Raw genomic sequence first — 24290 nt, forward strand, 5'->3', positions numbered from 1 at the left:
ATAGTCATGTTAACCATAAATATTAGGATGAAAATAAGAATTGCTAGAGCAACAATTCAATTGTCTCTAGTATTTGAAAGAAAAAAACTTGTGGACTAAGCTTAGGAAACTTTATGAGACAAAGTCATTGAAAAACAAAATTTTATTACAAAGGTAGTTAATTATAATTTAAGGATGCATGATGTTCATCAATCATAGATCATTTCAATGATTTTAACACACTAACAATCAAATTTTATTTATGGGAGTGAAAATTGAAGAAGAAGAAGATAAAACAACAATATGATCATGCTTATTGCCAAAAGCTTAGGTTCAACCTTTTATGGGTTTTAGTAACTCAAAACTTAGTGAGAAGTTGCTCTTTGAAGATATTCATTGCATTAATCTCTTAAGATTCAAGGTGAAATACATCTCAAGGATATTCTTCAAATGAATACTTAATTACAAGAGGCAGAACTCAAGAAAAAGGTAATATGGAGTGTGGGTAAACCATGTCCAAATCCATGAGGTGAAAAATAGTAAAATAGTAAAACTATGGCTAGATTAGAGATATAAAAAAGGATTGTAGTGTGAGATCCCACAACATTAAAAATTACTGCAATCCCAATTAGTTACTTAACTTAAAATGGTAATAGAGCAGTAGTGAAATCATTCCATTGGTTGTGTTCTTATATCTACATGTATGTATCTTCCTTGATTATGATAAAATTGAAATAGCTAGAGTGTCTAATTTTCCAATATGGTCAACTGACATTTATTAATCAATAACCACATATGAAATACTCATATGACATGAATCTTAGATTTCTTATACGTGACAAATAAATAATTCACAAGCAGAATTATTGGAATTTGGATAACAACTAATGTGACTTTTTGTTATATAATGCAATGAAGAGGGTGTGTGAATAGAAGGAAGGAGAGAGATATATACCTAATAAAATACCTCTTGAATAAGTTGCAAGTGTAACCTTATTTTCTTAAGAATGGGATGAAGGAATATAATTATCATTATCAAAGGTTCTAATATTGACAGTTAAGTTAAATAGGATATACAATTTTAAGTCATGTGATGAAAGAGGGGATTAGGGTTTGGAGACCCTTTGGCTAGGTCAAAAGTCACACATGGATCTTTGTATGGGTCTTTAAAAAGTATTATTTTGTATAATTTATTGAACTTTGTGCAAAAATAGGCCCCTAGGGTCAATACCATAGGGTTGGAGACCTTTAGGACATATGATATTATCCTTTCGGCAAGATAGGACCCTTTAAAAGCCCACTTTTTTCAGTGTTGTAAGAAAGAAGCTTAGGAGAAGTTGTGTTGGTTGAAGATCTCTATATATTTGACGTGGATTCAAGAAAAGGACATTACCCATTTATTCATTCGGAGAATTTATATTGTGAAAAAGAAAAGGAGATAGTAGAAGAAGGAAGAGGAGGTTATCACAAAAAGAGATGCAGGTCAAAATGAGAGCTTGAAGAGAGTGATAAATGACCTTCTTTGTTGCTTCTTTGCTTTGGTAAAAGATATTTCTTAAGGATTACTTACTAGAAATAAAAAATAATAGTGTGAATGCTACATAGTTGTGTGTATAATGAGAGATTTCCTATGATATTAAGATATCACCGTAGTTTTTCATTTCGTGCAATGTGTCCTCCTTGCTCAGAGGCATGTCTAGGACCCTTGAGGTCTCATGATGACATTAAGGATGGGAGGGGAGAAATCCTTTATTTTTTTCTTCCATTGTTTTAAATTTAATAAAAATCATATGGTCGCCTTGAAAATGGTAGCTTCTGAGAGATTTCCTTATATTTTGATTGGTATTATAGCTTAAGAGTTATTCCATTATGTATAACTGATTTCCTTGAGTAAATATAGATCAAGTTTTTTTGTTGCTTGTCACCTTTCCATATCCTATCAAGGGTCATATGACTTTTTTTTATAATGGTATTTTATAGGACATTTCTTATATATTTTAGTTGAGAGAATCATTGTGTTAAAAGAGCAAGAAACTACTTATTGGCATGTCTTCTTAGGAAATATTCTAGTATTTAGGGTTGTCTATATTGTAATGGAAAAAAATTATGAATTTGTAGAATCCTCTTGCTAATATACTAGGTAATATATTTAATGAAACTTTGTAATGTGGACTTGACATACTCTTGAGTAACAAAAGAGGTAGTATTACTCCTTGATAAGTAAGATGCATGATTACTTTGTAATTGCAACCTTTATAATTTTTCACAAACATTAAAATACATGAACCCTTGGATTCAAATATTGTAGAATATTGCTTGCACAACTAAGGTTAGATAAAAAATATTTACTTGCAAAGCAACGAAAGAGCCCTCTATATTGCAATAAATATATGATTGATATTTAATATAATAATATTATTATATTCATGTTAATTATTGAATTTTATCATAAATATGCATTACCATATTTATACCCTTAAATAAATATGCTAAAGTATCCATATTTAAATAAATCTGAATATTCATACCCTTAAATAATTATATCCATGGAATATGCACTTGAGTGCATTAAAATATGCTTAGATATAAAATATAAAAAATTAATTAAAAAAAACCATCAGATACATTTATATGTATGGTACATACACACAGTTACACAACTTTTGAAAATAATAGGATTTTGTATGCAAACTACTCTATGTATTTTTAATGCAAAAATAATTTATCCAATTGTGTCTTTCCTTCAAACAAAAAATTATTTAGTAATGCTCTAAAAATCAAGAGCTCCGTTCTAGTGCATATTGCCTTGTGCCCTATAGAAAAACCATACTACATGAGATAAACAAGCATAGATCAATTAACTTATTGTCTATTGCATGGGTGGAACCCGAGTGAAGTCAAGAAATTAATGATTAAAAAATATAAACTCTTGTTAAATGAAATAACAAATAACACAATGAGTGATGTAATACCAAGGGACACACCTCTACCCACAAATCATAGTTTCAGACGATAAAAAAACCCTTGCTTTATGTCTACTAGCACTTGCATTTAAATGAGGTGTAATGATTAAGATAGAGTAAATTTATATAATTTATTTATCTTTAGAAATTTAATATGGAATTTTCTTTTAATCAATTGATATTATTAAATAAAAAATTTAAAATATAATAATTAGTATTAGAAAAATAAAAATAAAGGAGATTGTATTGTTTTAACAATCAAATTAAATTAAAATGAGAAGTATATTTTTAAGTAATCTCCATCGAATTTGTCACGTCAGATTTTTTTGACACCAAAATTTGTTTATCTTAATATGTGTTGCAATTACTAATTTAATGTGTTGCAAAATACTATTGTTTTTTTTTATGGGATCGTGAAAATTATTATTATATTGAAATTTGTGTTTTTTATAGGTCTTCTTCCTAAGTAAAACTAGGGAGACTTCTATCCTTTTCACCAATGAACAATTCCATATCCAATGTTTCTTATCCTATGGGGATCCCAGCAAAGGCGTCATCAAACCTATCCAACTCCTACTCCTCTAGAGCACCAAATATGATATACATTTCATCATTCTAACTATCATTCAAATATCTCTTCTGCCCTTTTCCCATTTTCGCATTGACCTAAATAAATCCTTCTTTATATTCCACCATACGAGCTTTCCCTTTATTCTTCTTAAGATGTTGTCAAGTCTATGCTTGACTAGAATATCCTACAAGATTAGATCTAGGACACATCCTCTGCAAATGACTATACTCATGGGTTTCATAATCATTTTGTTGAATCCAAGAGGTGGAATTTGTAGCATAGTAAATTGTAACCGATCTAATTTATACCTCATATTTGTACTCCCTCTTTAGCATGCCCTATCCCCATCCACTCTCTAGGTCTAATTTGATCATATTCACCAACTTTGATGTCATGAAAACTTTTTTGGTGGGTCCTATCATGGGATCTCCTTTCCCCTTGCTATTAATTTTGGTTCTGTTTGTACAAAGACTAGGACATGGGATGATCTAGTATGGACTAGGGCGACCCAAAATGCCCTGATCCCTCTCAAACAAGCCCCAATTTGAAATGTGATAGGTTCTATATCTCCAAGAGAGAATTTGAATCTTGGGGCTACACATGACCATTAGAGGTCGGCCTAATCGATAATTTACCTAGTGAACCCTATATAAAGAGATCCTATGAATCAACCTTAAATCTAAGACTCCATTCCTACTATTCGTGAATTCATGAGGCATACATCATCAAACATTTTTAGAGATACAAGGCTACATATTCATCATTCAAGCATTGTGGAGAAAAGTTACATCAATCTTCATGCAAACATCTATGTGTATGATTAGGGTTTTTCATGTTCATGTGTTTTTCATGCCATTGCATTCAACATTTGTGATTACATTGAAAGAGCATTACATCATTGAATCATCAACAATTTCAGATTTGAGGTGTATCTCCTTATCATTTATTTTAGTATTTGCATAATATCATTCAAGATTAATTCCTAAATCGGGGCTTGACTTGAGGAAAACCCTTATACAAAACCCTATTTCCTTTCTTTGTCTGTGTAGAAATAGGTGCAGGAGCTGGACTAAGGAATTCCATTAAAGTCAATAGTAACAAACAAATTCAGCTTTCTATGGTGAAAAATATGGAGGAACAAGTCAGATTTGTGCTACCTAGTCTCAAAAAATTAGGGCAAACTTATGCGAACAGGTTCTAAATGTCTTCTTTTTCTCATATCTCAATTGGTGGCTCTGTGGCATATCTATAGCTTACTGCTACTATCAAATTACTTTAATTATTTCTCATTGGGCCCCAATTTCACAATTACAAATCTAATTTCAATTTAGAAAGGAAACAAACAAACTAGTGAGTCTAATAGCAGTTTTAGCCCTTTCCTCATTTGGATTGTGGCTAGATCTATTGGCTTCACCCTTCTTTCAATGTATGGTTAATTTGGTTAGTTAGTGGTTTTACTATCTTAATTGGTGAAACCTTAATTTCAAATTACACCATTACAAATCCCAACTAAATTTTCATGGAATCGGCTAAATACCTTATCAAATCAAGTTAAATATAGATGCGGGGATAAGTGATTACCTTTTTGTTCTTGGTTTGTTGTGATAGGTTCATTGGTTTGCCAAGGCGATTGAATGGAAAATGTCTCATCTTCATAATTTTAACATAAACCATGTGAGTCACACTCACAATAGAACTCTAGACCGCAACTCCTCTATAGGGTTGAATCCCACATGCAATGGTTTAATAAAAAGGACAACTTGATTATAAAAATAAGGCCCACCTTCAAAAACCCTACTTCTATTTGAAATACTCGAAAAGACCACTAAGAAATAGTTGTTCCCAACCAACATGACCTCCAGTTCCACCTCTAGGTTCTATGTGCAGCGAGCCCAAGATTCCCAAAAGAGGAGTGAAACTTGAATATCCATATGCTTGCAGATCAAAGCATTATTAGTGAGATCATTAACACATTCCTCCATAATGTCTAGTTGAATCACAAGAACAACCCTAAGTTAACTCCTTGCTAAACAACCACTCACCTTTGTAAGCCTAAACCCTCATTCTGAGATGAAATCTCCTCAAAACTTGATTTATTCAACCCAAAAGAAAAAAAATTATTCATATTTAGAGACAAAACACACCCAACAAAACTTATTTGAATGGGAGTGTCTGCCTGACCAAAGAGCTTACATGCAGAGCCATGCAAGTCTTCCCAAAAGAAAAATCACACACAAGGGAATTTTCTGCACAAACACCAACTAGAAAAGAATTTACACTCGCATGCACAGGCAACGTGCTCCTCCAACAAAAGTGACTTCACAGAAAGTGAAATTCGAATAGAGAAATCCAAACACCCAACCTAGGGCTACCACCACTCCAAACAAGTTCAGTTGTTGTAGCCACTGTACACAAAAAAGCCCCAACCCCACCAAACCGAAAAATGCACCCTCTTGCGAGCTGAAAACACCCCGTTCACCCCACAAAAAAGCCTAATCAACTAGAAGATTTGTAGCCAAGGCCGACAACCCTAGGCTATGTTGTGCTCAAAACCTCCACGTGCATCCATCTTCTTCATCCGAACTTCAATTGCATTTTTTTATTTAACTTAAAATGTAATGAAAAATTTATTATGAATGGAGGATAATATATACAATTAAATAGTTTATTTGAAAAATGAAACCAACAAACCACTTATCTAACCAGACGCGGTCCGAAACGACAGTACAGTGCACATAACACGCAAGTTAGTCGCACATTTTATATTGTAGATTTTGCAAACAAAGGGTACGATTGACTAACATATCAATAACACAATATATGATTTGACCATTTTGGACCTAGAATAGCTACAGGCTATCCAACCACCTTATTTTAATTACACCAAAGACATTCCTTTATATGAGATGGACTATATACTTTGAAGAATCAACAATTTAAAATGCTTCTTTCACCTTGCAAGACCATTCAGATCATCTCCTCCATTCATTTTGGCATTCATTCCGATGTCCATGTTCACGACATTAATTCCCTATGACAGTACCCTGGATTCAAATCATCTCCATCTATTTCGCTGTCCACTATTCATGGTATAAATTCCCTCTGACAATACCTCCCGTGTCCACGAGACAATGTATGGTGGCCTGCCCTTTGACAGCACCCCCTGCCTTCACAGCCTTCGTGGATTTAAAAAGTTTTGCTGGTACATTTAACATTAATAATTAATAACTGGTCCTTTTAAAATAATTAGTAATAAGTGTATTATACCAGTAACTCTCCATTGGTTAAATTAATAACCTGAATTCAATCTTTTTATGGGCCAGCCTTAAACGCTTAGGTGGCTGTGGGGCACATTCCTTTCACTTAGACATTCCATTATTGTCTGTTCCATTCAAATAAACTTCATCGTTGCAGTTTCACCGTATGCAATAGACAAATTTCCATCGACCTCCATTTTCATTTGCAGCGTACTCCATGCCTATGCCAAAATGGGAGCTTTCGAGGGACGCATCTATTCTGGCTCCAAAAGTGACCTGTCGTACAAACGACATGCATCCAGAGTCCATTGACATACATCCCTCCCATGCCCTCCCATAATGCGATGAGTCACATTCTGGGACCCACCATCAAGCTGATCTGGAGGCATGTTACCATTTTCCGGTTGACAGAAAGGCTTAATGAATGCACTCGAAGCATTGACCGTTTAGAGTGGCTGGTGTGGGCCCCTCTGACCTGTCTTCTTTGCCGTTACTAGTTACCATTTCCGTCATCCGTAATCCCACTCAAAGTTTGATTTTTTCAAACTCTTTTCTCCCGCTCGTAAGCCAAAATGGGATCTTTTAAACTAAATTAATATTCCCCCCATTATTAGAAAGAAAGTAGTCACTTCGTTTGTGCCATGCAGCCCATGAATCAACGAAAGAGACTAACACGCTATGTTAGTCGAATTTGTTGTTTCGCGAGGAAAAACAAATGGTGGCCATGCAGTCTGCAAATCAGCGAAACCGACTAACATGCCATGTTAGTCTAATTCAATAGTTTCGTAGGGCAAAAGAAAATGGCGGCCATGCAACCCACAAATCAGTGAAATCTACTAACACGCTATGTTAGTCGAATTCACTATTTCGCGGGGCAAAAGGAAATGGCGGCCACGCAGTCTGCGAATCAGCGAAAGTGACTAACACGCTATGTTAGTCGAATCTTCCATCAACACGCTATGTGCCTAAACAATGTTCCATGAATCTTCTCTCTCTCTCTCTCTCACCCTCTCTCTCCCATTCTTTCTTTCTTAAGTCTCTCTCCCTCTCTGCCTTTATCTCTTTATCTCACTCTCCTCCTCTGTCAAGTGTATCTTTTTCCCACTCTCTCCCTACCTCCCCGCCTCCCTTTCTCTCTCTCTCTCTCTCTCTCTCTCTCTCTCTCTCTCTCTCTCTCTCTCTCTCTCTCTCTCTCTCTCTCTCCCTCCCCCCCATTCTTTATCTCTAAAGTCTCTCCCTCTCATCCTCTCTATCTCACTCTCCCCTTCTCTCAGGTGTATCTCTCTCTTATTCTCTCCCTCTCTCCTCCCCCTCCCTCTCTCCCTTTCTCATTAACTCTCTTTCTCACTCTCCCCCTCTCTCCCTCTCTTTGCACCAATTAGGGTGACCTCCAATGGTTAAATTGACACACCAAGATCCAAAATCACCAAGAAGGGGCAGTGCACTAACATATTTAAATTGAGACAACCTATGACCCCTTAGGACTCCATATGACATCTTATGTATCATTACAAGTCATATGGTGTCCTATGACCTCGTAGGACACATGCATGGATCCCTAGGATACCATATGAACCCTAAGAATACCATATGTCCCTAGAGAGGGAGAGAGGGGTAGGAGAGCGAGGGAATGGGAGAGAGACACACCTAATAGAGGAGGAGAGTGAGATAGAGAGATAGATACTAAGAGGGAGACACAAGAGATAAATGAGAGAAAGAGAGATGGAGAGAGAGAGGAGGGGAGACTGAGATAGAGAAAACATAATATTGACGAATCAACACCTTGAGGTCAACATAATTTGTATTCTGATGATGTTTCAAAATCATTGTTGAGTTATTATAGATGTATCTTCTTCCTCATCAATAACATACAAAGGTAGCTCATTAAACAAAACAAGCATTATCTCATCATATTGCTCAATATAACTAGGTAACTCATTAAAGAAAACAATCAAAAACTTGTTATCAACACTTTTTCCTTGCTCTTTAACCTATTGTTCTATATCATCATACATATCATTTTATTGCAATAAATTTAATTTTTCTATTTCTACATCATTTGCAGGTGTATTGACAAAAGATAACTTTGTTTCTACCTCAAAAAAGTCTCTCTTTTGTTCAACAAAATAGCCCTTTAGATTTATAATAGGACCTCTTGGACAAAGGAAAATGATGCTAGGGCATGAAAGTTGATTTGCAAAAGGACTTTGATAAGATTTGGGGGTTCCTTGAGGTGGAGACATCTCTTTAAAGGGTTTCTCTTGGGGAATGATGACCTAGTTTTCTACATACATTTAACATCTTGCATGCGTTGAAAGCTTCTAAATCTTGGGATTTCAACTTTAGAAGAATCACTTGAAGGTTGAATAGGCTTCACTTGAAGGTTGAATCTCTAGTCTCATCTTCTCTTTCCATCAACCTCTCTCTCTCTCTAAACCCTTCCCTTCCTCCACCCCTCTCTCTCACCTGGGATATTTCTCTAGTCTCATACTCATTTTCCATCCCTTCCTCCCTCTCATTTAGTATCTATCTCTCTCTCTTATGTCTCTCTCTCTTAGGTTAGGCTTGGGAGGGAGAGAGGGAGAGAGAAGAGAGGATGGAAGGAGAGAGGGAAAGAGAGGGTGAGAAGGAGAGATACTTGAGAGAAAAAGAGAAAGGGAATGGGAGAGAAAGAAAGAGTGTTAGAGGGAAAGAGAGATACTTGAGAGAGAAAGGGAGAGAGGGAGAGAGGGAAAGAATGTGAGAGAGAGAGACACTTGAGAGAGGGGGAGGGAAATAATGGGAAGGAGAGAGGGCGAGGGAAGAGAGAGGATGGGGGAGGGAGAGAGCGAAAGATGAACATAATAGGATAGAGAGACACCTAAGAGAGAGGGGGAGAGAGAGAGAGAGAGAGAGAGAGAGAGAGAGAGAGAGAGAGAGAGAGAAGAGAGAGAGAGAGAGAGAGAGAGAGAGAGGATGGGAGAGGGAGAGAGGGAAAGAGGGAAAAAAAGGGAGAGAGAGAGAGAGAGAGAGAGGAAATAATGGGAGAGAGAGACCTAAGAGAGAGGGAGAGAGGGGAGAGAGATGGATGGGGAGGGAGGGAGAGAGGGAAAGAATGGGAGAGAGACACCTATGAGAGAGGGAGAGAGAGATAGAGAAAGGGAAAGGGAGGGATAGGGAGAGATGGAGAGAGAGAGAGAGAGAGAGAGAGAGGGAGCTAATGAGAGAAAGAGAGAGATACCTAAGGGAGGGGGAGTGAGAGAGATAGAGATAGAGGGTGAGAGGGAGAAGGGGGTTGGGAGGGAGAGAGGTAAAAAGAGTTAGAGGGAAAGACATAGAGACCATATGGTATCCTAAGGGGTCATATGGTGTTCTACAACCCCTCAGGACACCATATGACTCCTTAGGACACCATATGGTGTCGTTATTGGTTGTATTGTGTCCTAAGGGGTCATATGGTGTTCTATGATCCCTTAGTACACCATATAACCCCTTAGGTGTTGTTAGGGGACATATTGTGTCCTAAGGGGTCAGATAGTGTCTTATGACCCCTTAGGACACCAAATGGTGTTGTTATGTGTCATATGGGGTCCTATGACCCCTTAGGACACCATGTGGTGTCCTTAGGGGTCGTATGGTGTCCTAAAGGGTCATATGGTGTCCTATGACCCCTTAGGACACCATATGACCCCTCGGGACTCCATATGGTGTCTTTATGGGTCGTATGGTGTTCTAAGAGGTCATATAGTGTTCTACGACCCCTTAGGACACCACAGAACCCCTTAGGACACCATTTGGTGTCCTAAGGGGTCATATGGTGTTTTATGACCTCTTAGGAGACCATATGACCCCTTAGGACACCACATGGTGTTGTTATGGTTCATATGGTGTCCTATGACCCCTTCGGACACCATATGACCCCTTATGTGTCATTAGGGTCATATGGTCTCCTATGACCCTTTAGGACACCATATGACCCCTTAGGACTCCATATGGTGTCGTTATGAGTTTTATGGTGTCCTAAGAGGTCATATGGTGTTCTATGATCCTTTAGGACACCATTTGGTGTCGTTATGGATCATATGGTATACTAAGGGGTCATATGGTGTCCTAAGGGGTCATCTAGTGTCCTAAGGTGTTATAGAACACCATATGACCCATAACGACACCATATGGACTCCTAAGGGGTTATATGGTGTCCTAAGGGATCATAGAACACCATAAGACCCCTTAGGACACCAGATGACCCATAACGACACCTAAGGGGTCATATGGAGTCCTAAGGGGACATAAGACACAATATCACCCCTTAGTATACCATATGATCCATAACAACACCAAATGGTGTCCTAAAGGATCATAGAACAACATATCACCTACTAAGAAACCATACAACTCATAACAACACCATATGGAGTCCTAAGGGGTCATATGGTGTCCTAAGGGGTCATAGGAGACCATATGACCCTAATGACACATAAGGGGTCATATGGTGTCCGAAGGGGTCATAGGACACCATATGAACCATAAAAACACCATGTAGTGTCCTAAGGGGTCATATGGTCTCCTAAGAGGTCATAGAACACCATATGACCCCTTAGGACACCATGTAATGACACCAAATGGTGTCCTAAGGGGTTCTATGGTGTCCTAAGGGGTCATAGAACACTATATGACCTCTTAGGACACCATACGACCCATAACGACACCATACGGAGTCCTGAGGGGTCATATGGTGTCCTGAGGGGTCATAGGACACCATACGACCCCTAACGACACCACATGGTGTCCCAAGGGGTCATAGGACCCCATGTGACCCCTTAGGACACCATATGACACATAACAACACCATTTGGTGTCCTACGGGGTCATAAGACACTATTTGACCCCTTAGGACACAATATAACCCCTAACAACACCTAAGGGGTTATATGGTGTACTAAGGGATCATAGAACACCATATGACCCCTTAGGACACAATACGACCAATAACGACACCATATGATGTCCTAAGGAGTCATATGGTGTCCTGAGGGGTCGTAAAACACCATATGACCCCTTAGGATACCATATGGTCTCTATCTCTTTCCCTCTAACTCTTTTTACCTCTCTCTCTCCCAACCCCCTTCTCCCTCTCACCCTCTATCTCTATCTCTCTCACTCCCCCTCCCTTAGGTGTCTCTCTCTTTCTCTCATTATCTCCCTCTCTCTCAGTCTCTCTTTATCTCTCCCTATCCCTCCCTTTCCCTTTCTCTATCTCTCTCTCCATCTCTCATAGGTGTCTCTCTCCCATTCTTTCCATTCTCTCCATTCTTTCCCTCTCTCCCTCCCTCCTCCCTCCTCTCTCTTCCCTCGCCCCCTCTCCTTCCCATTATTTCCCCCCCCCTCTCTCAAGTGTCTCTCTCTCACATTCTTTCCCTCTCTCCCTCTCTCCCTTTCTCTCTCAAGTATCTCTCTTTCCCTCTAACACTCTTTCTTTCTCTCCCATTCCCTTTCTCTTTTTCTCTCAAGTATCTCTCCTTCTCACCCTCTCTTTCCCTCTCTCCTTCCATCCTCTCTTCTCTCTCCCTCTCTCCCTCCCAAGCCTAACCTAAGAGAGAGAGACATAAGAGAGAGAGATAGATACTAAATGAGAGGGAGGAAGGGATGGAAAATGAGTATGAGACTAGAGAAAGATCCCAGGTGAGAGAGAGGGGTGGAGGAAGGGAAGGGTTTAGAGAGAGAGAGAGGTTGATGGAAAGAGAAGAAGAGACTAGAGATTCAACCTTCAAGTGATTCTTCTAAAGTTGAAATCCCAAGATTTAGAAGCTTTCAATGCATGCAAGATGTTAAATGTATGTAGAAAACTAGGTCATCATTCCTCAAGAGAAACCCTTTAAAGAGATGTCTCCACCTCAAGGAACCCCCAAATCTTATCAAAGTCCTTTTGCAAATCAACTTTCGTACCCTAGCATCATTTTCCTTTGTCCAAGAGGTCCTATTATATATCTAAAGAGCTATTTTGTTGAACAAAAGAGAGACCTTTTTGAGGTAGAAACAAAGTTATCTTTTGTCAATAAACCTGCAAATGATGTAGAAATAGAAAAATTAAATTTATTGCAATAAAATGATATGTATGATGATATAGAACAATAGGTTAAAGAGCAAGGAAAAAGTGTTGATAACAAGTTTTTGATTGTTTTGTTTAATGAGTTACCTAGTTATATTGAGCAATATGATGAGATAATGCTTGTTTTGTTTAATGAGCTACCTTTGTATGTTATTGATGAGGAAGAAGATACATCTATAATAACTCAACAATGGTTTTGAAACATCATCAGAATACAAATTATGTTGACCTCAAGGTGTTGATTCATCAATATTATGTTTTCTCTATCTCGGTCTCCCCTCCTCTCTCTCTCCATCTCTCTTTCTCTCATTTATCTCTTGTCTCTCCCTCTTAGTATCTATCTCTCTATCTCACTCCCCTCCTCTATTAGGTGTCTCTCTCTCCCATTCCCTTGCTCTCCTACCCCTCTCTCCCTCTCTAGGGACATATGGTATTCTTAGGGTTCATATGGTATTCTAGGGATCCATGCATGTGTCCTATGGGGTCATAGGACACCATATGAGTCCTTAGGACACCATATGAATTGTAATGATACATAAGATGTCATATGGAGTCCTAAGGGGTCATAGGTTGTCTCAATTTAAATATGTTAGTGCACTTCCCCTTCTTGGTGATTTTGGATCTTGGTGTGTCAATTTAACCATTGGAGGTCACCCTAATTGGTGCAAAGAGAGGGAGAGAGGGAGAGAGTGAGAAAGAGAGTTAATGAGAAAGGGAGAGAGGGAGGGGGAGGAGAGAGGGAGAGAATAAGAGAGAGATACACCTGAGAGAAGGGGAGAGTGAGATAGAGAGGATGAGAGGGAGAGACTTTAGAGATAAAGAATGAGAGAGAGAGAGAGAGAGAGAGAGAGAGAGAGAGAGAGAGAGAGAGAGAGAGAGAGAGAGACTTAAGTGAAAAAGAGAAAGGGAGGGGGGGAGGTAGGGAGAGAGTGGGAAAAAGATACACTTGACAAGGGAGGAGAGTGAGATAGAGAGATAGAGGGAGAGAGGGAGAGAGACTTAAGAAAGAAAGAATGGGAGAGATAGGGTGTGTGTGTGTGTGAGAGAGAGAGAGAGAGAGAGAGAGAGACTGACTTAAATGAAAAAGAGAAAGGGAGGGGGGGAGGTAGGGAGAGAGTGGGAAAGAGATACACTTGACAAAGGAGGAGAGTGAGATAGAGAGATAGAGGCAGAGATGGAGAGAGAGGGAAAGAGAGAGAGAGAGAAGATTCATGGAACATTGTTTAGGCACATAGCGTGTTAGTCGCTTTCGCTGATTCGCAGACTGCGTGGCCGCCATTTCCTTTCACCCCCCGAAATAGAAAATTTGACTAACATAGCGTGTTATTAGCTTTCACTGATTCATGGGCTGTGTGGCTGCCATTTTATTTTGCCCTGCAAAACCTGTGAATTCGACTAACATGGCGTGTTAGTCGCTTTCGCTGATTTGCGGGCTGCGTGGCCACCATTTATTTTTCCTCGCGAAATAGCGAATTTGAATAACATGGCATGTTAGTCACTTTCACTGATTCACGAACTATGTGGCCACCATTTCCTTTTGCCTTGCAAAACATCCTAGTCTAATCTGTCAGGCCCACCATCCTTTCGCTGCTTCGCAAAAGATAAACTCCACACTATTTTGCCCACCGAAATAACGCAAACCATTAGATCCTTTTCAAGATGCACCTTCTTTACTTTCCACATCATCCTACATCAGGGAAGCCTATGTCGATAAGACCGAAACAACCCGAAAGCGACTAACACGCTATGTTAGTTGAATTCGTTGTTTCGCGGTCTAAAAGGAAATGGCGGCCATGTAGTCTGTGAATCAGCAAAAGTGACTAACACGCTATGTTAGTCGAATTTGCTATTTCATGAGGCAAAAGGAAATGGTGGCCACACAGTCTGCGAATCAGTGAAAGCGACTAGCACGCCATGTTTGTTGAATTCGTTGTTTTGCGAGGCAAAAGAAAATGGTGGCCACGCAGCCCGCGAATCAGCGAAAGCCCTTTATTGTCATTGGGATAACATACACTATCGGCAATGAGGAAAAAATGTCATCCCGATACTCGATGGGGCTATTGGTGGAGCTCTTGCCAATAACCGATGGAGTCATGTCTTCATAGCGGTGACATCGGGTTATCGGGAGGTCCCAATTTATGTTACCCCGATACCCGATGCACTAAATGGAGAAGGGGACTCTATCAGAGAGACTCTCTCCGATAAAGTGATACCAAGCAAGAAGGGGAGTCAGACTCATCGGGATAACATACATTGTCGGGGAGATGCGTTTTGAGTTATCCCAATGCCCGATGAGGAAGATGAGCTCGACACAAATGAAGTGACTACATTGGGGAAGCCTACGTTGATAAGACCAAAACAACCCGAAAGCGACTAACATGCCATGTTAGTCGAATTCTCTATTTCACGAGGAAAAATAAATGGTGGCCACGCAGCTTGCGAATGAGCGAAAGTGACTAACACGCCATGTTAGTCGAATTCATAGGTTTCACAGGGTAAAAGAAAATGGGGGCCACACAGCCCATGAATCAGCGAAAGCTACTAACACGCTATGTTAGTCGAATTCATTGTTTCGCGGGGAAAAAGGAAATGACGACCACTCAATCCGCGAATCAACGAAAGCGACTAACACGCTATGTTAGTCGAATCTTCCATCAACGCGATATGTGCCTAAACAATGTTCCATGAATCTTCTCTCTTTCATTCTTTCTCTCTTAACTCTCTCTCCCTCTCTCTGCCTCTATCTCTCTATCTCACTAGAGAGAGAGAGAGAGAGAGGAAATAATGGGAGAGAGAGACCTAAGAGAGAGGGAGAGAGGGGAGAGAGAGATTGATGGGGAGGGAGGGAGAGAGGGAAAGAATGGAGAGAATGGAAAGAATGGGAGAGAGACACCTACGAGAGAGGGAGATAGATAGAGTAAGGGAAAGGGAGGGATAGGGAGAGATGGAGAGAGAGAGAGAGGGAGATAATGAGAGAAAGAGAGAGACACCTAAGGGAGGGGGAGTGAGAGAGATAGAGATAGAGGGTGAAAGGGAGAAGGGAGCTGGGAGGGAGAGAGGTAAAAAGAGTTAAAAGGAAAGAGATAAAGACCATATGGTATTCTAAGGGGTCATATGGTGTTCTATAACACCTTAGGACACCAGATGACCCCTTAGGGCACCATATGATCCCTTAAGACACCATACAACCCATAACGACACCATATGGTGTCCTAAGGGGTCATAGGATGTCATATGACCCCTCAAGACACCATATGGTGTCCTAAAGGGTTATATGGTATTCTATGACCCCTTAGGAAACTATTTGGTATTGTTATAGGTCCTATGGTGTGCTAAGGGATCATATAGTGTCCTATGACCCTTTAGGACACCCTATGACCCCTTAGATATCGTTAGGTGTCATATTATGTCCTAAGGGTCATATGGTCTCATTATGTGTCTTATGTTGTCCTATGACCCCTTAGGAAACCATATGGTGTTGTTAGGGGTCGTATGGTGTCCTAATGGGTCATATGGTCTCCTACGACCCCTTACAACACCATTTGGCCCCTTATGACTCCATACGGTGTTGTTATGGGTCATATGGTGTCCTAAGAGGTCATATACTGTTCTATGACCCCTTAGGACACCATTTGGTGTCATTATGGGTCGTATGGTGTGCTAAGGGGTCATATGGTGTCCTATGACCCCTTAGGACTCCATATGACATATTATGTGTTGTTACGGGTCATATGGTATCCTAAGGAGTCATATAGTGTCCTATGACCCCTTAGGACACATGCATGGATCCCTAGGATACCATATGACCCTAGAGAGGGAGAGAGGGGGAGGAGAAGGAGGGAATGGGAGAGAGATACACCTAAGAGAGGAGGAGAGTGAGATAGAAAGATAGAGACTAAGAGGGAGAGACAAGAGATAAATGAGAGAAAGAGAGATGGAAAGAGAGATGGAGATACACCTTCCCTCCCTCTATCTCTATCTCTCTCATTCCCCCTCCCTTAGGTGTCTCTCTCTTTCTCTCATTATCTCCTTCTCTCTCTGTCTCCATCTCTCCCTACCCCTCCATTTTCCTTTCTCTATCTCTCTCCCTCTCTCTTAGGTGTCTCTCTCCCATTCTTTCCATTCTCTCCATTCTTTCCCTCTCTCCCTCCCTCCCCATCCATCTCTCTCTTCCCTCCCTCCCTCCCTTTCCTGTCACTCACTCTCACTCTCACTCCTCTCTCCCTCTCTCTTAGGTTCTCTCTCCCATTATTTCCTCTGTCTCTCTCTCTCTCTCTCTACCAGGTCTCTCTCCCCCCCTCTCTTTTAGGTGTCTCTCTTTCCTATTATGTTCATCTTTCCCTCTCCCTCCCCCATCCTCTCTTAGGTCTGTCTCTCTCCCATTCCCTCCCTCTCCTCCCCCTCTCTCCATCTCTTAGGTCTGTCTCTCTCCCATTACTTTTTTGAGGGAATTTGCAAACGTATGGGTGAAGTGGACTTTTGATTACTTAAAAATGATTATGTTATTATAGACAATGATTTTTTAGTTTATTTAATGATGTTATTAAAGATAAATGTTTAGGCACTCAATTTGAAGATCTCAAACTAAATATTTCTTGTTGATTGTGATGATAAATTTATTTTATTGTATTTCTATAAGTTGTAATTTCTCCTATGATGATAAATTAGAGATTTGACCTTCACATAAAAATCTTACTAATATGAATATTGATAAGGAAAAGTGTTTTTCTATGAATGATCAAGCTTCTTACCTTGGTAAATTTGTAGAGCATGGGTTAGAAATACTAGTTATTCATGGTGCAAATGATGTTGAGATTGTTCTTTAAATTCATTAATTAAATGTGTTGACCCTAATAATGTTGATTGTGAAGAGGTTTTGAACTCAAGGCAAAATCATTCTAGAACTTATCCACAAGGGCGGTTCTATTGTGGATATTTTTTTATGAAGGAATTAAATTGGATAAAAACTCTAAAATCCTTACCTCTTCTTCAGAGACATTCCATATAGACTTACATCATGCTTGGATTGAAGGATTGAATTTTAATTTTGAGTCTAAAATGAAAAATAAACTCAACATTTGTAGTGGTAATATATTACAACTTTGTATCCATGAGTTTGACAAAAATGCATGTGATAGTGGATCTATTAATTTTATATGAATCATGACCTAGTTACAATGATGTGGATGAGTTGCAATATAGGATGAAGATACATATCAATGTGATGCAACTCATATTGAGGGGGTGCCTTTGTATTAGCGTTTTTGTTTTGGTGCACCTATGTATCATGATAGACATGATTTAGACATAATAGGACCCCTAACATTCAAATGATTTTCAAAGATATCTTTCAAAAGTTACACTAATCATTTTAAAATTTCTCAAAGATTTGTCTATTTACATTTAATAATGTTTAGACAATTTTTTACTTAATAAATTCTGAAAATTTCCAATAGAAACAAATCCCTTTGGAAATATTATTTCTCTCTAAATCAACAAAAGAGAAAAATAATAAAAATATACTCATTCTTTGATTATTCATTCTTTGATATATTATATTAATAAAAAAAAAATGTTAAATATTAATATATCAAATTTAAGTTTACAATGGTGAAAAGTGAATAATTCGAATTTGTCTTCATATATCGTAGTTAAGAAAATGCAAATAAATTTATATCTTTAAAAATTTAAACTTGATTATACTTCTTATAAGGTAATTGATATGTGAATAGTAAGCTAAATTTTTCTTATAAACATTGCCATCCACAAAAATGATACAACTTATGATAAATACATTTTGCATTGACCTTAAAATTTATATGAAAATATAACATGTTCAACAGATGCCACAATCTCAAAAGTTCTGCAATCTATTTTTTTTTTTACAATATATTTTTATACAGTTCTACATAATTACATTCGTGTCAACTTGGATCACAATAAATATATTGCTATAAATCCAACGATTTAAATGTTGCCATTAAAAGCTATACTAAACTATAAATACTTATCATATTCAGATACATTACAAATACTTACGGACATGTCTATTTGGCTCCAAAATGGCATACCATGCAACTAACACACGATGTTAGTCCCACCTTTTAAACCATAGATTTTTTATTGGATGACTGAGATTGCATAACACATCGCTGTTAGTCTTACAAATTCGCCCATTTGGAGCCAGAATAGACACAACCCAATACTTACACCTGTAAGCCTAAAAGCCAAGCTGAATCCTTATAGTATACAGACAGTAATAGGAAGGTTACAACAGTTTAGTCTGGGGTTAGTTTAGTTCTAGATTCAATTTTAAATTTCTTCCTCTAGATCGAAAGATTATAGACCTTTATCCTAAGAAAACCCTAGTTTTCTCTGGATTCAAATTAAAAAAATAGGTTACAGCAGCAAGAGCATGCCATACAGATCCTCGATCCACCTTGTACACTTACGTACTTGTGGCTCAAAAGGAATTTTAAAAGCTTGCATTTGGGTTGGTTGTGGTATGAGGCAATTTTATAGAATCTATCATCCGTCGAGAGACATGGAAGTGGAAGATTTTGAGCTATGGCTATAAGTATGTGGAGTAGATTTCCACATACTGCTGGGTGCACTTGTCTCCAAATAAAACAGACCATCAAAACCTGGTAGTGGAGCTTCTTCTTCAAGTAATTTGTAGAACTTGTCTCATGCCAAGCCTAACTTCTAGGTGATGATACGAATAGATCAGACCCAGTTTTAGCGGATTTGAGTCGATGATACTCCTGGCATAGGGCACAACACTCACAGAGGCAATGGACAAGGAATTCAAAGGTTCAATACCTGCTAAGATGCAATTTAACCACATGAATAGGTACAACTGAATTTGATTCAAAAGCTTTGAGGGGAAGAGTTTACCAGATTATACACCAGAAGAAAACTAGCACGACTTTGAGGGGAAGAGTTTACTAGATTATACACTAGCACCAAGAAAACTAGCACCTGCCTTTGCTACATAAATCCCCCAAAAAATTGAGAATCATAAAAATCTAAACATCTCACCATCACGTAAGAAAAATCATATAATGAAGGCTGTAAAATAAAATCAAACATTTGGATGAAAACAGTCTACTTCCACACCCATGGGCCTTCAAATCCCACTGCATTTCTCATTCCTTTCATGGTTTCTTCGTCTGGCTTTCGTTCATGGCTGCACCTCACATGGAAAATGAAAAAGCATCTAGTTTTAGGTATTTTAAAAATTTTGAATTGTTTGAGCGGGAATATAATTTCAAAAAATTCCCTCCCATGTAGTCATTTCAAATTTAGCCATGCGCGTGACTGACCGTGAGAACCGCCGAAAAATGTTAGCTGTGTGCAAATGTTTTCTGTCAACCACAAAATGGCAATATGCCTCCACATCAGCCCGATGGTGGATCCCAGAAAGTGTTTGATGACATCATGGAAGACATGCGATTTTGGAACCGCATCATGACATGACATGCCTTTTTGGAGCCAGAATAGCTACAGCCGCTTCCGAGCAGGGTAGACATCCATCAAAACATAACGGAAGGGCATGACTGTAAAAGTTCTGGCAGACATGAATGCAAAAATGTGGAAGCATAGACATAGGTACGTGAACTTTTTGACCAGAGTCCTCAGTTTTATGCTTCCACATTTTTGCATTCATGTCTGCCAGAACTTCTACAGTCATGCCCTTCCGTTATGTTTTGATGGATGCCTACCCTGTTCGGAAGCTCCCATTTTGGCATAGGCATGGAGTACGCTGCAAATGAAAATGGAGGTCGATGGACATCTGTCTGTTGCATACGGTGAAACTGCAACGGTGAAGTTTATTTGAACGGAACGGACAATAATGGAATGTCTAAGTGAAAGGAATGGACCCCAGAGCCACCTAAGCGTTTAAGGCTGGCCCATAAAAAGATTGAATTGGGACATTCAATGGTGATTTCCAATTTTGTTTTAATTATATATTATGGTGTCTGTTTTTTTTTTTAAATTAAAGTTTGTGTTAATATGTTGTTGTGTGTACGATCATCTCCATTTCCACACAATCTATTTGTACTACAAGGCTTACATTGACCAGAAACAGCGTCACGGATCTTATCACCACCAAGAGTACGTAATGTGTCCAGAAAACCACAGCACTCCAATATTTTGGCACTGGCTATCCAGGGGAAAATTTGCACCGCCTGGATAGCCGTGCTTCCTCGGTCCGTGCCTTCTTTCTGCAGCATCGTGCAACTCTCTGCAGCTCCGAAAAGTGTGTCCTGCCTGCCTCTTCCTGCACATCGTGCAACCCTCTGCAGCTCCCAAAAGTGTGTCCTGCCTGTACTGCCGTATATTTGTTAAATTTTTTAATAGATTTTTTAGATGTATTATATTTATATTGTATTTTTTATTTTTTTATATATATTATTATTATTATATTTTAAATTTTATATATTTTATTATTATTTTAATAAATATGTTTATTAAATTTTTAATATTATTTTTTTATTTTTAATGTATTTTATTTATATTTTTAAAATGTATTTCTATATTTAAAAGTATAAAGTTTCACTAAGTTCATTCACTCTTATAATTCAAAAGTGAAAAAATATAGTGTGTTAACTTTTTTCTCTTTTTAATTATAATCAAATTTAACAAAGTTATTAAGTTTTCATGTATAAAGTTTCCCTAAGTTTATTCACTCTGTTTATGCACTTCTGAAAAAACTTTCTAAGTTTATTAGATTTAATTATAATTTAAAAATGAAAAAAATTAAAACTTTATAAATTTATTAAATTTATAATTCAAAACCTAATAAACTTTCAATTATAATTCAAAAGTGAATATACTTTCACTTATAATTTACTTTAATGATTTTGAATTATAAGTGAAAGTTTATTCACTTTTGAATCATACTAAAACATATAAAATTTATATTATAATAAATTTTATGTAATGCATAAAATTTATTATACTATAAAGTACTTAAAAATATAATATATTTAAATATTATATAATTAAATATAGAAATACATTTTAAAAATATAAATAAAATACATTAAAAATAAAAAAATAATATTAAAAATTTAATAAACATATTTATTAAAATAATAATAAAATATATAAAATTTAAAATATAATAATAATAATATATATAAAAAAATAAAAAATACAATATAAATATAATACATCTAAAAAATCTATTAAAAAATTTAACAAATATACGGCAGTACAGGCAGGACACACTTTTTGGAGCTGCAGAGGGTTGCACGATGCTGCAGGAAGAGGCAGGCAGGACACACTTTTCGGAGCTGCAGAGAGTTGCACGATGCTGCAGGAAGAAGGCACGGACCGAGGAAGCACAGCTATCCAGACGGTGCAAATTTTCCCCGGGATAGCCAGTGCCCAATATTTTCCATACCCATTCTACCAAATCATCTACAAGACGAGGTGCGCCACACAGGCGGAGGAATCTGGCTCGCGACACTGCAAACCTTGCCGATTGATAGATACATGCGAAAATGCCACACAATGTAATGAAACTGAGATTTCCCAAAACCACCCAAGAGAGAGCGTTCACTTTATGTTCCAACACCGTGTATAATGCAGCCATAAACCCATAAGCAGTGAAGCCAAAGCTACAACAGACCACTCCACTGTTGATGGTCATGAACAACAGCTTGTCCCCTACGGTAAGCTCTGAAGTCATCTGGCACATTATACAGGCGAAGAGTGCTAGAAAGAAGGCTATGCAGTCGAAAGTTAGGAAGAGCCTAAATGACGTGAAGGATATGAGAACAGGGCTCCCTAGCTCATGCTTTTGCTTTGTGTCTGTTTGGAACCCACCTGGGACGGTGAAGGCCGCAGTAAATGTCATGGTTGCCAACAAAGCTGCTACCACTAGTTCTGCACTGCGTCTCTCTTCATAGGCTCGGTTAATCATATCCCCTGCTCTCTTGTGCTTTTCATAGCTTACTTGTGGCGCACAATACATGAAAGGTTTGACCCTCCTTTTAAAATCTCCCAGCTTTCTTATGATCCTGAAAGATTCGTGGTACTCCATGACTTCTCTCGCAATGTCGACTGGTGTTTTGCCCTCACGGTTAAGGGCGTGCTTGTTCACCCCATCTACTTTCAGCAACAAATCTACTATCTGCAACGCAAATCAAGAAAATAGTAAAGATAATTGAGCATAAATAAAAAAAGATATAGATATAATAGAAAAGCACTTACGCGCTCATATTTATTACTTGCTGCAGTGTGCAAAGGCATATCTCCTAGAACAATTGGCTGGGTTGGACGTTTGTCCTGCTTAATAAGCTGTCATGACAGCTACAGTTAAGCATGCACCTAAAGCTGGAAACAATAAAGAGAAGTGAAAAAGAAAAAGAAACTTACGTGTTCATAGATGTTCCTCACTGCTGTATGCAGAGGCTGGATATGCTCGCAATAAGCAGCACCATTACCTTCATTATCAGATGGACTTGTATCACAATTTTCTTTCTCAGTAGGTTTTGTGGCAGGCTGGTAAGGCAAATTGATATGTTTTGACAAGTCTAACCTGTTTTTTTCTGAAAATTTAATTAAAATTTCAAGAAGTTTGACTTGGTTAAGTGACACAATCAAATGCAAAACAGAGTTGTGTTTGCCTTCCAGTGCACTTTTAGTGCAAGGTATTAAGACCTCTACAGCTTCTACGAATTGCAACCTTATTGCAATATCTAGTGGAGTTTCTTGCATATTATTTTTACAATCACACAAGTTCACCAAGTGTAATTTTGCAGCTAACTTTAACATCTGCTTCACCATATCCACGCTATACATCGTTACAGCTACATGCAAAGCCGTATTACCTTGGCTATCCGTCTTTTCGATCAACGATTTTCGAAAGTCTCCTAACAAATCTGCATTTAGTGAATCAACTACATAGTTAAGCAAGAAAATCAGTCGGAGAATAGATTTTCGTTAATACAAAAGGAGTGTGAGAAGAGAACGACCTGAGTCTCGTGCAAGCACTGCCACAAGTAAGCTTGGCAGATTAACATCTCTGAGGAGATTTATATCACCACGTTGACAAGCGTCAAAGAAAGCCATACTTCAGAAGAATCTTTCCTTACGTTTCTTGCTGTAACAGGAAAATACAGCTTCCAAACCCGTTGCTTTTAACTTTTCCCTTGGCCTCTTCTCTGTTTTATAAGAGCTTTCTTACACAACATAAATCGAAATCCACCGAACCCAAAAGGGTTCATAAATGCATGGAACGATCTTTATATTTAAAGGTGCTGTAAATGGCAGCTAAAACAATTAGTATTCGTGAAGTATGGATATGAAAGTGTGAAAAATAACAAACATTTTCTGCTTCCCTCGCAGTGTAACATAGCTAATAAATCGACACGTTTGTGGAGCACATTCATTCTTTGGCAGAAACCTGACTAGATGTT

The 24290-nt window shown here is 38.2% G+C and overlaps 1 protein-coding gene across 1 annotated transcript; it reads right to left on the reverse strand.

Moving 5' to 3' along the window:
• Positions 1–20547: 20547 nt before the first annotated feature.
• On the reverse strand, positions 20548–24063 carry LOC131049448 (ankyrin repeat-containing protein At5g02620). The gene is made up of 6 exons (XM_059209250.1): positions 23847–24063; positions 23248–23753; positions 23083–23169; positions 22096–23002; positions 20936–21187; positions 20548–20675 (listed from the first exon to the last, which is right to left on the reverse strand). Exons 1-6 carry the CDS (start codon positions 23941–23943, stop codon positions 20548–20550), a joined length of 1977 nt encoding a protein of 658 aa, XP_059065233.1. The 5' UTR covers positions 23944–24063.
• Between the last annotated feature and the right edge of the window lie 227 nt (positions 24064–24290).

The sequence above is a fragment of the Cryptomeria japonica genome, chromosome 1 (assembly GCF_030272615.1).
Source record: "Cryptomeria japonica chromosome 1, Sugi_1.0, whole genome shotgun sequence".
In the NCBI taxonomy this organism is placed as follows: Eukaryota; Viridiplantae; Streptophyta; class Pinopsida; order Cupressales; family Cupressaceae; genus Cryptomeria; species Cryptomeria japonica.

Excerpts from the sequence above, each read along its gene's own strand:
- LOC131049448 (XM_059209250.1), bottom strand. The coding sequence starts at position 23,943 with ATGGCTTTCTTTGACGCTTGTCAACGTGGTGATATAAATCTCCTCAGA. Across the intron at positions 23,754-23,846 it reads AGTGCTTGCACGAGACTCAG|ATTTGTTAGGAGACTTTCGA; the intron begins GTCGTTCTCTTC and ends CACTAAATGCAG. Across the intron at positions 23,170-23,247 it reads TGAGGAACATCTATGAACAC|CTTATTAAGCAGGACAAACG; the intron begins GTAAGTTTCTTT and ends CTGTCATGACAG.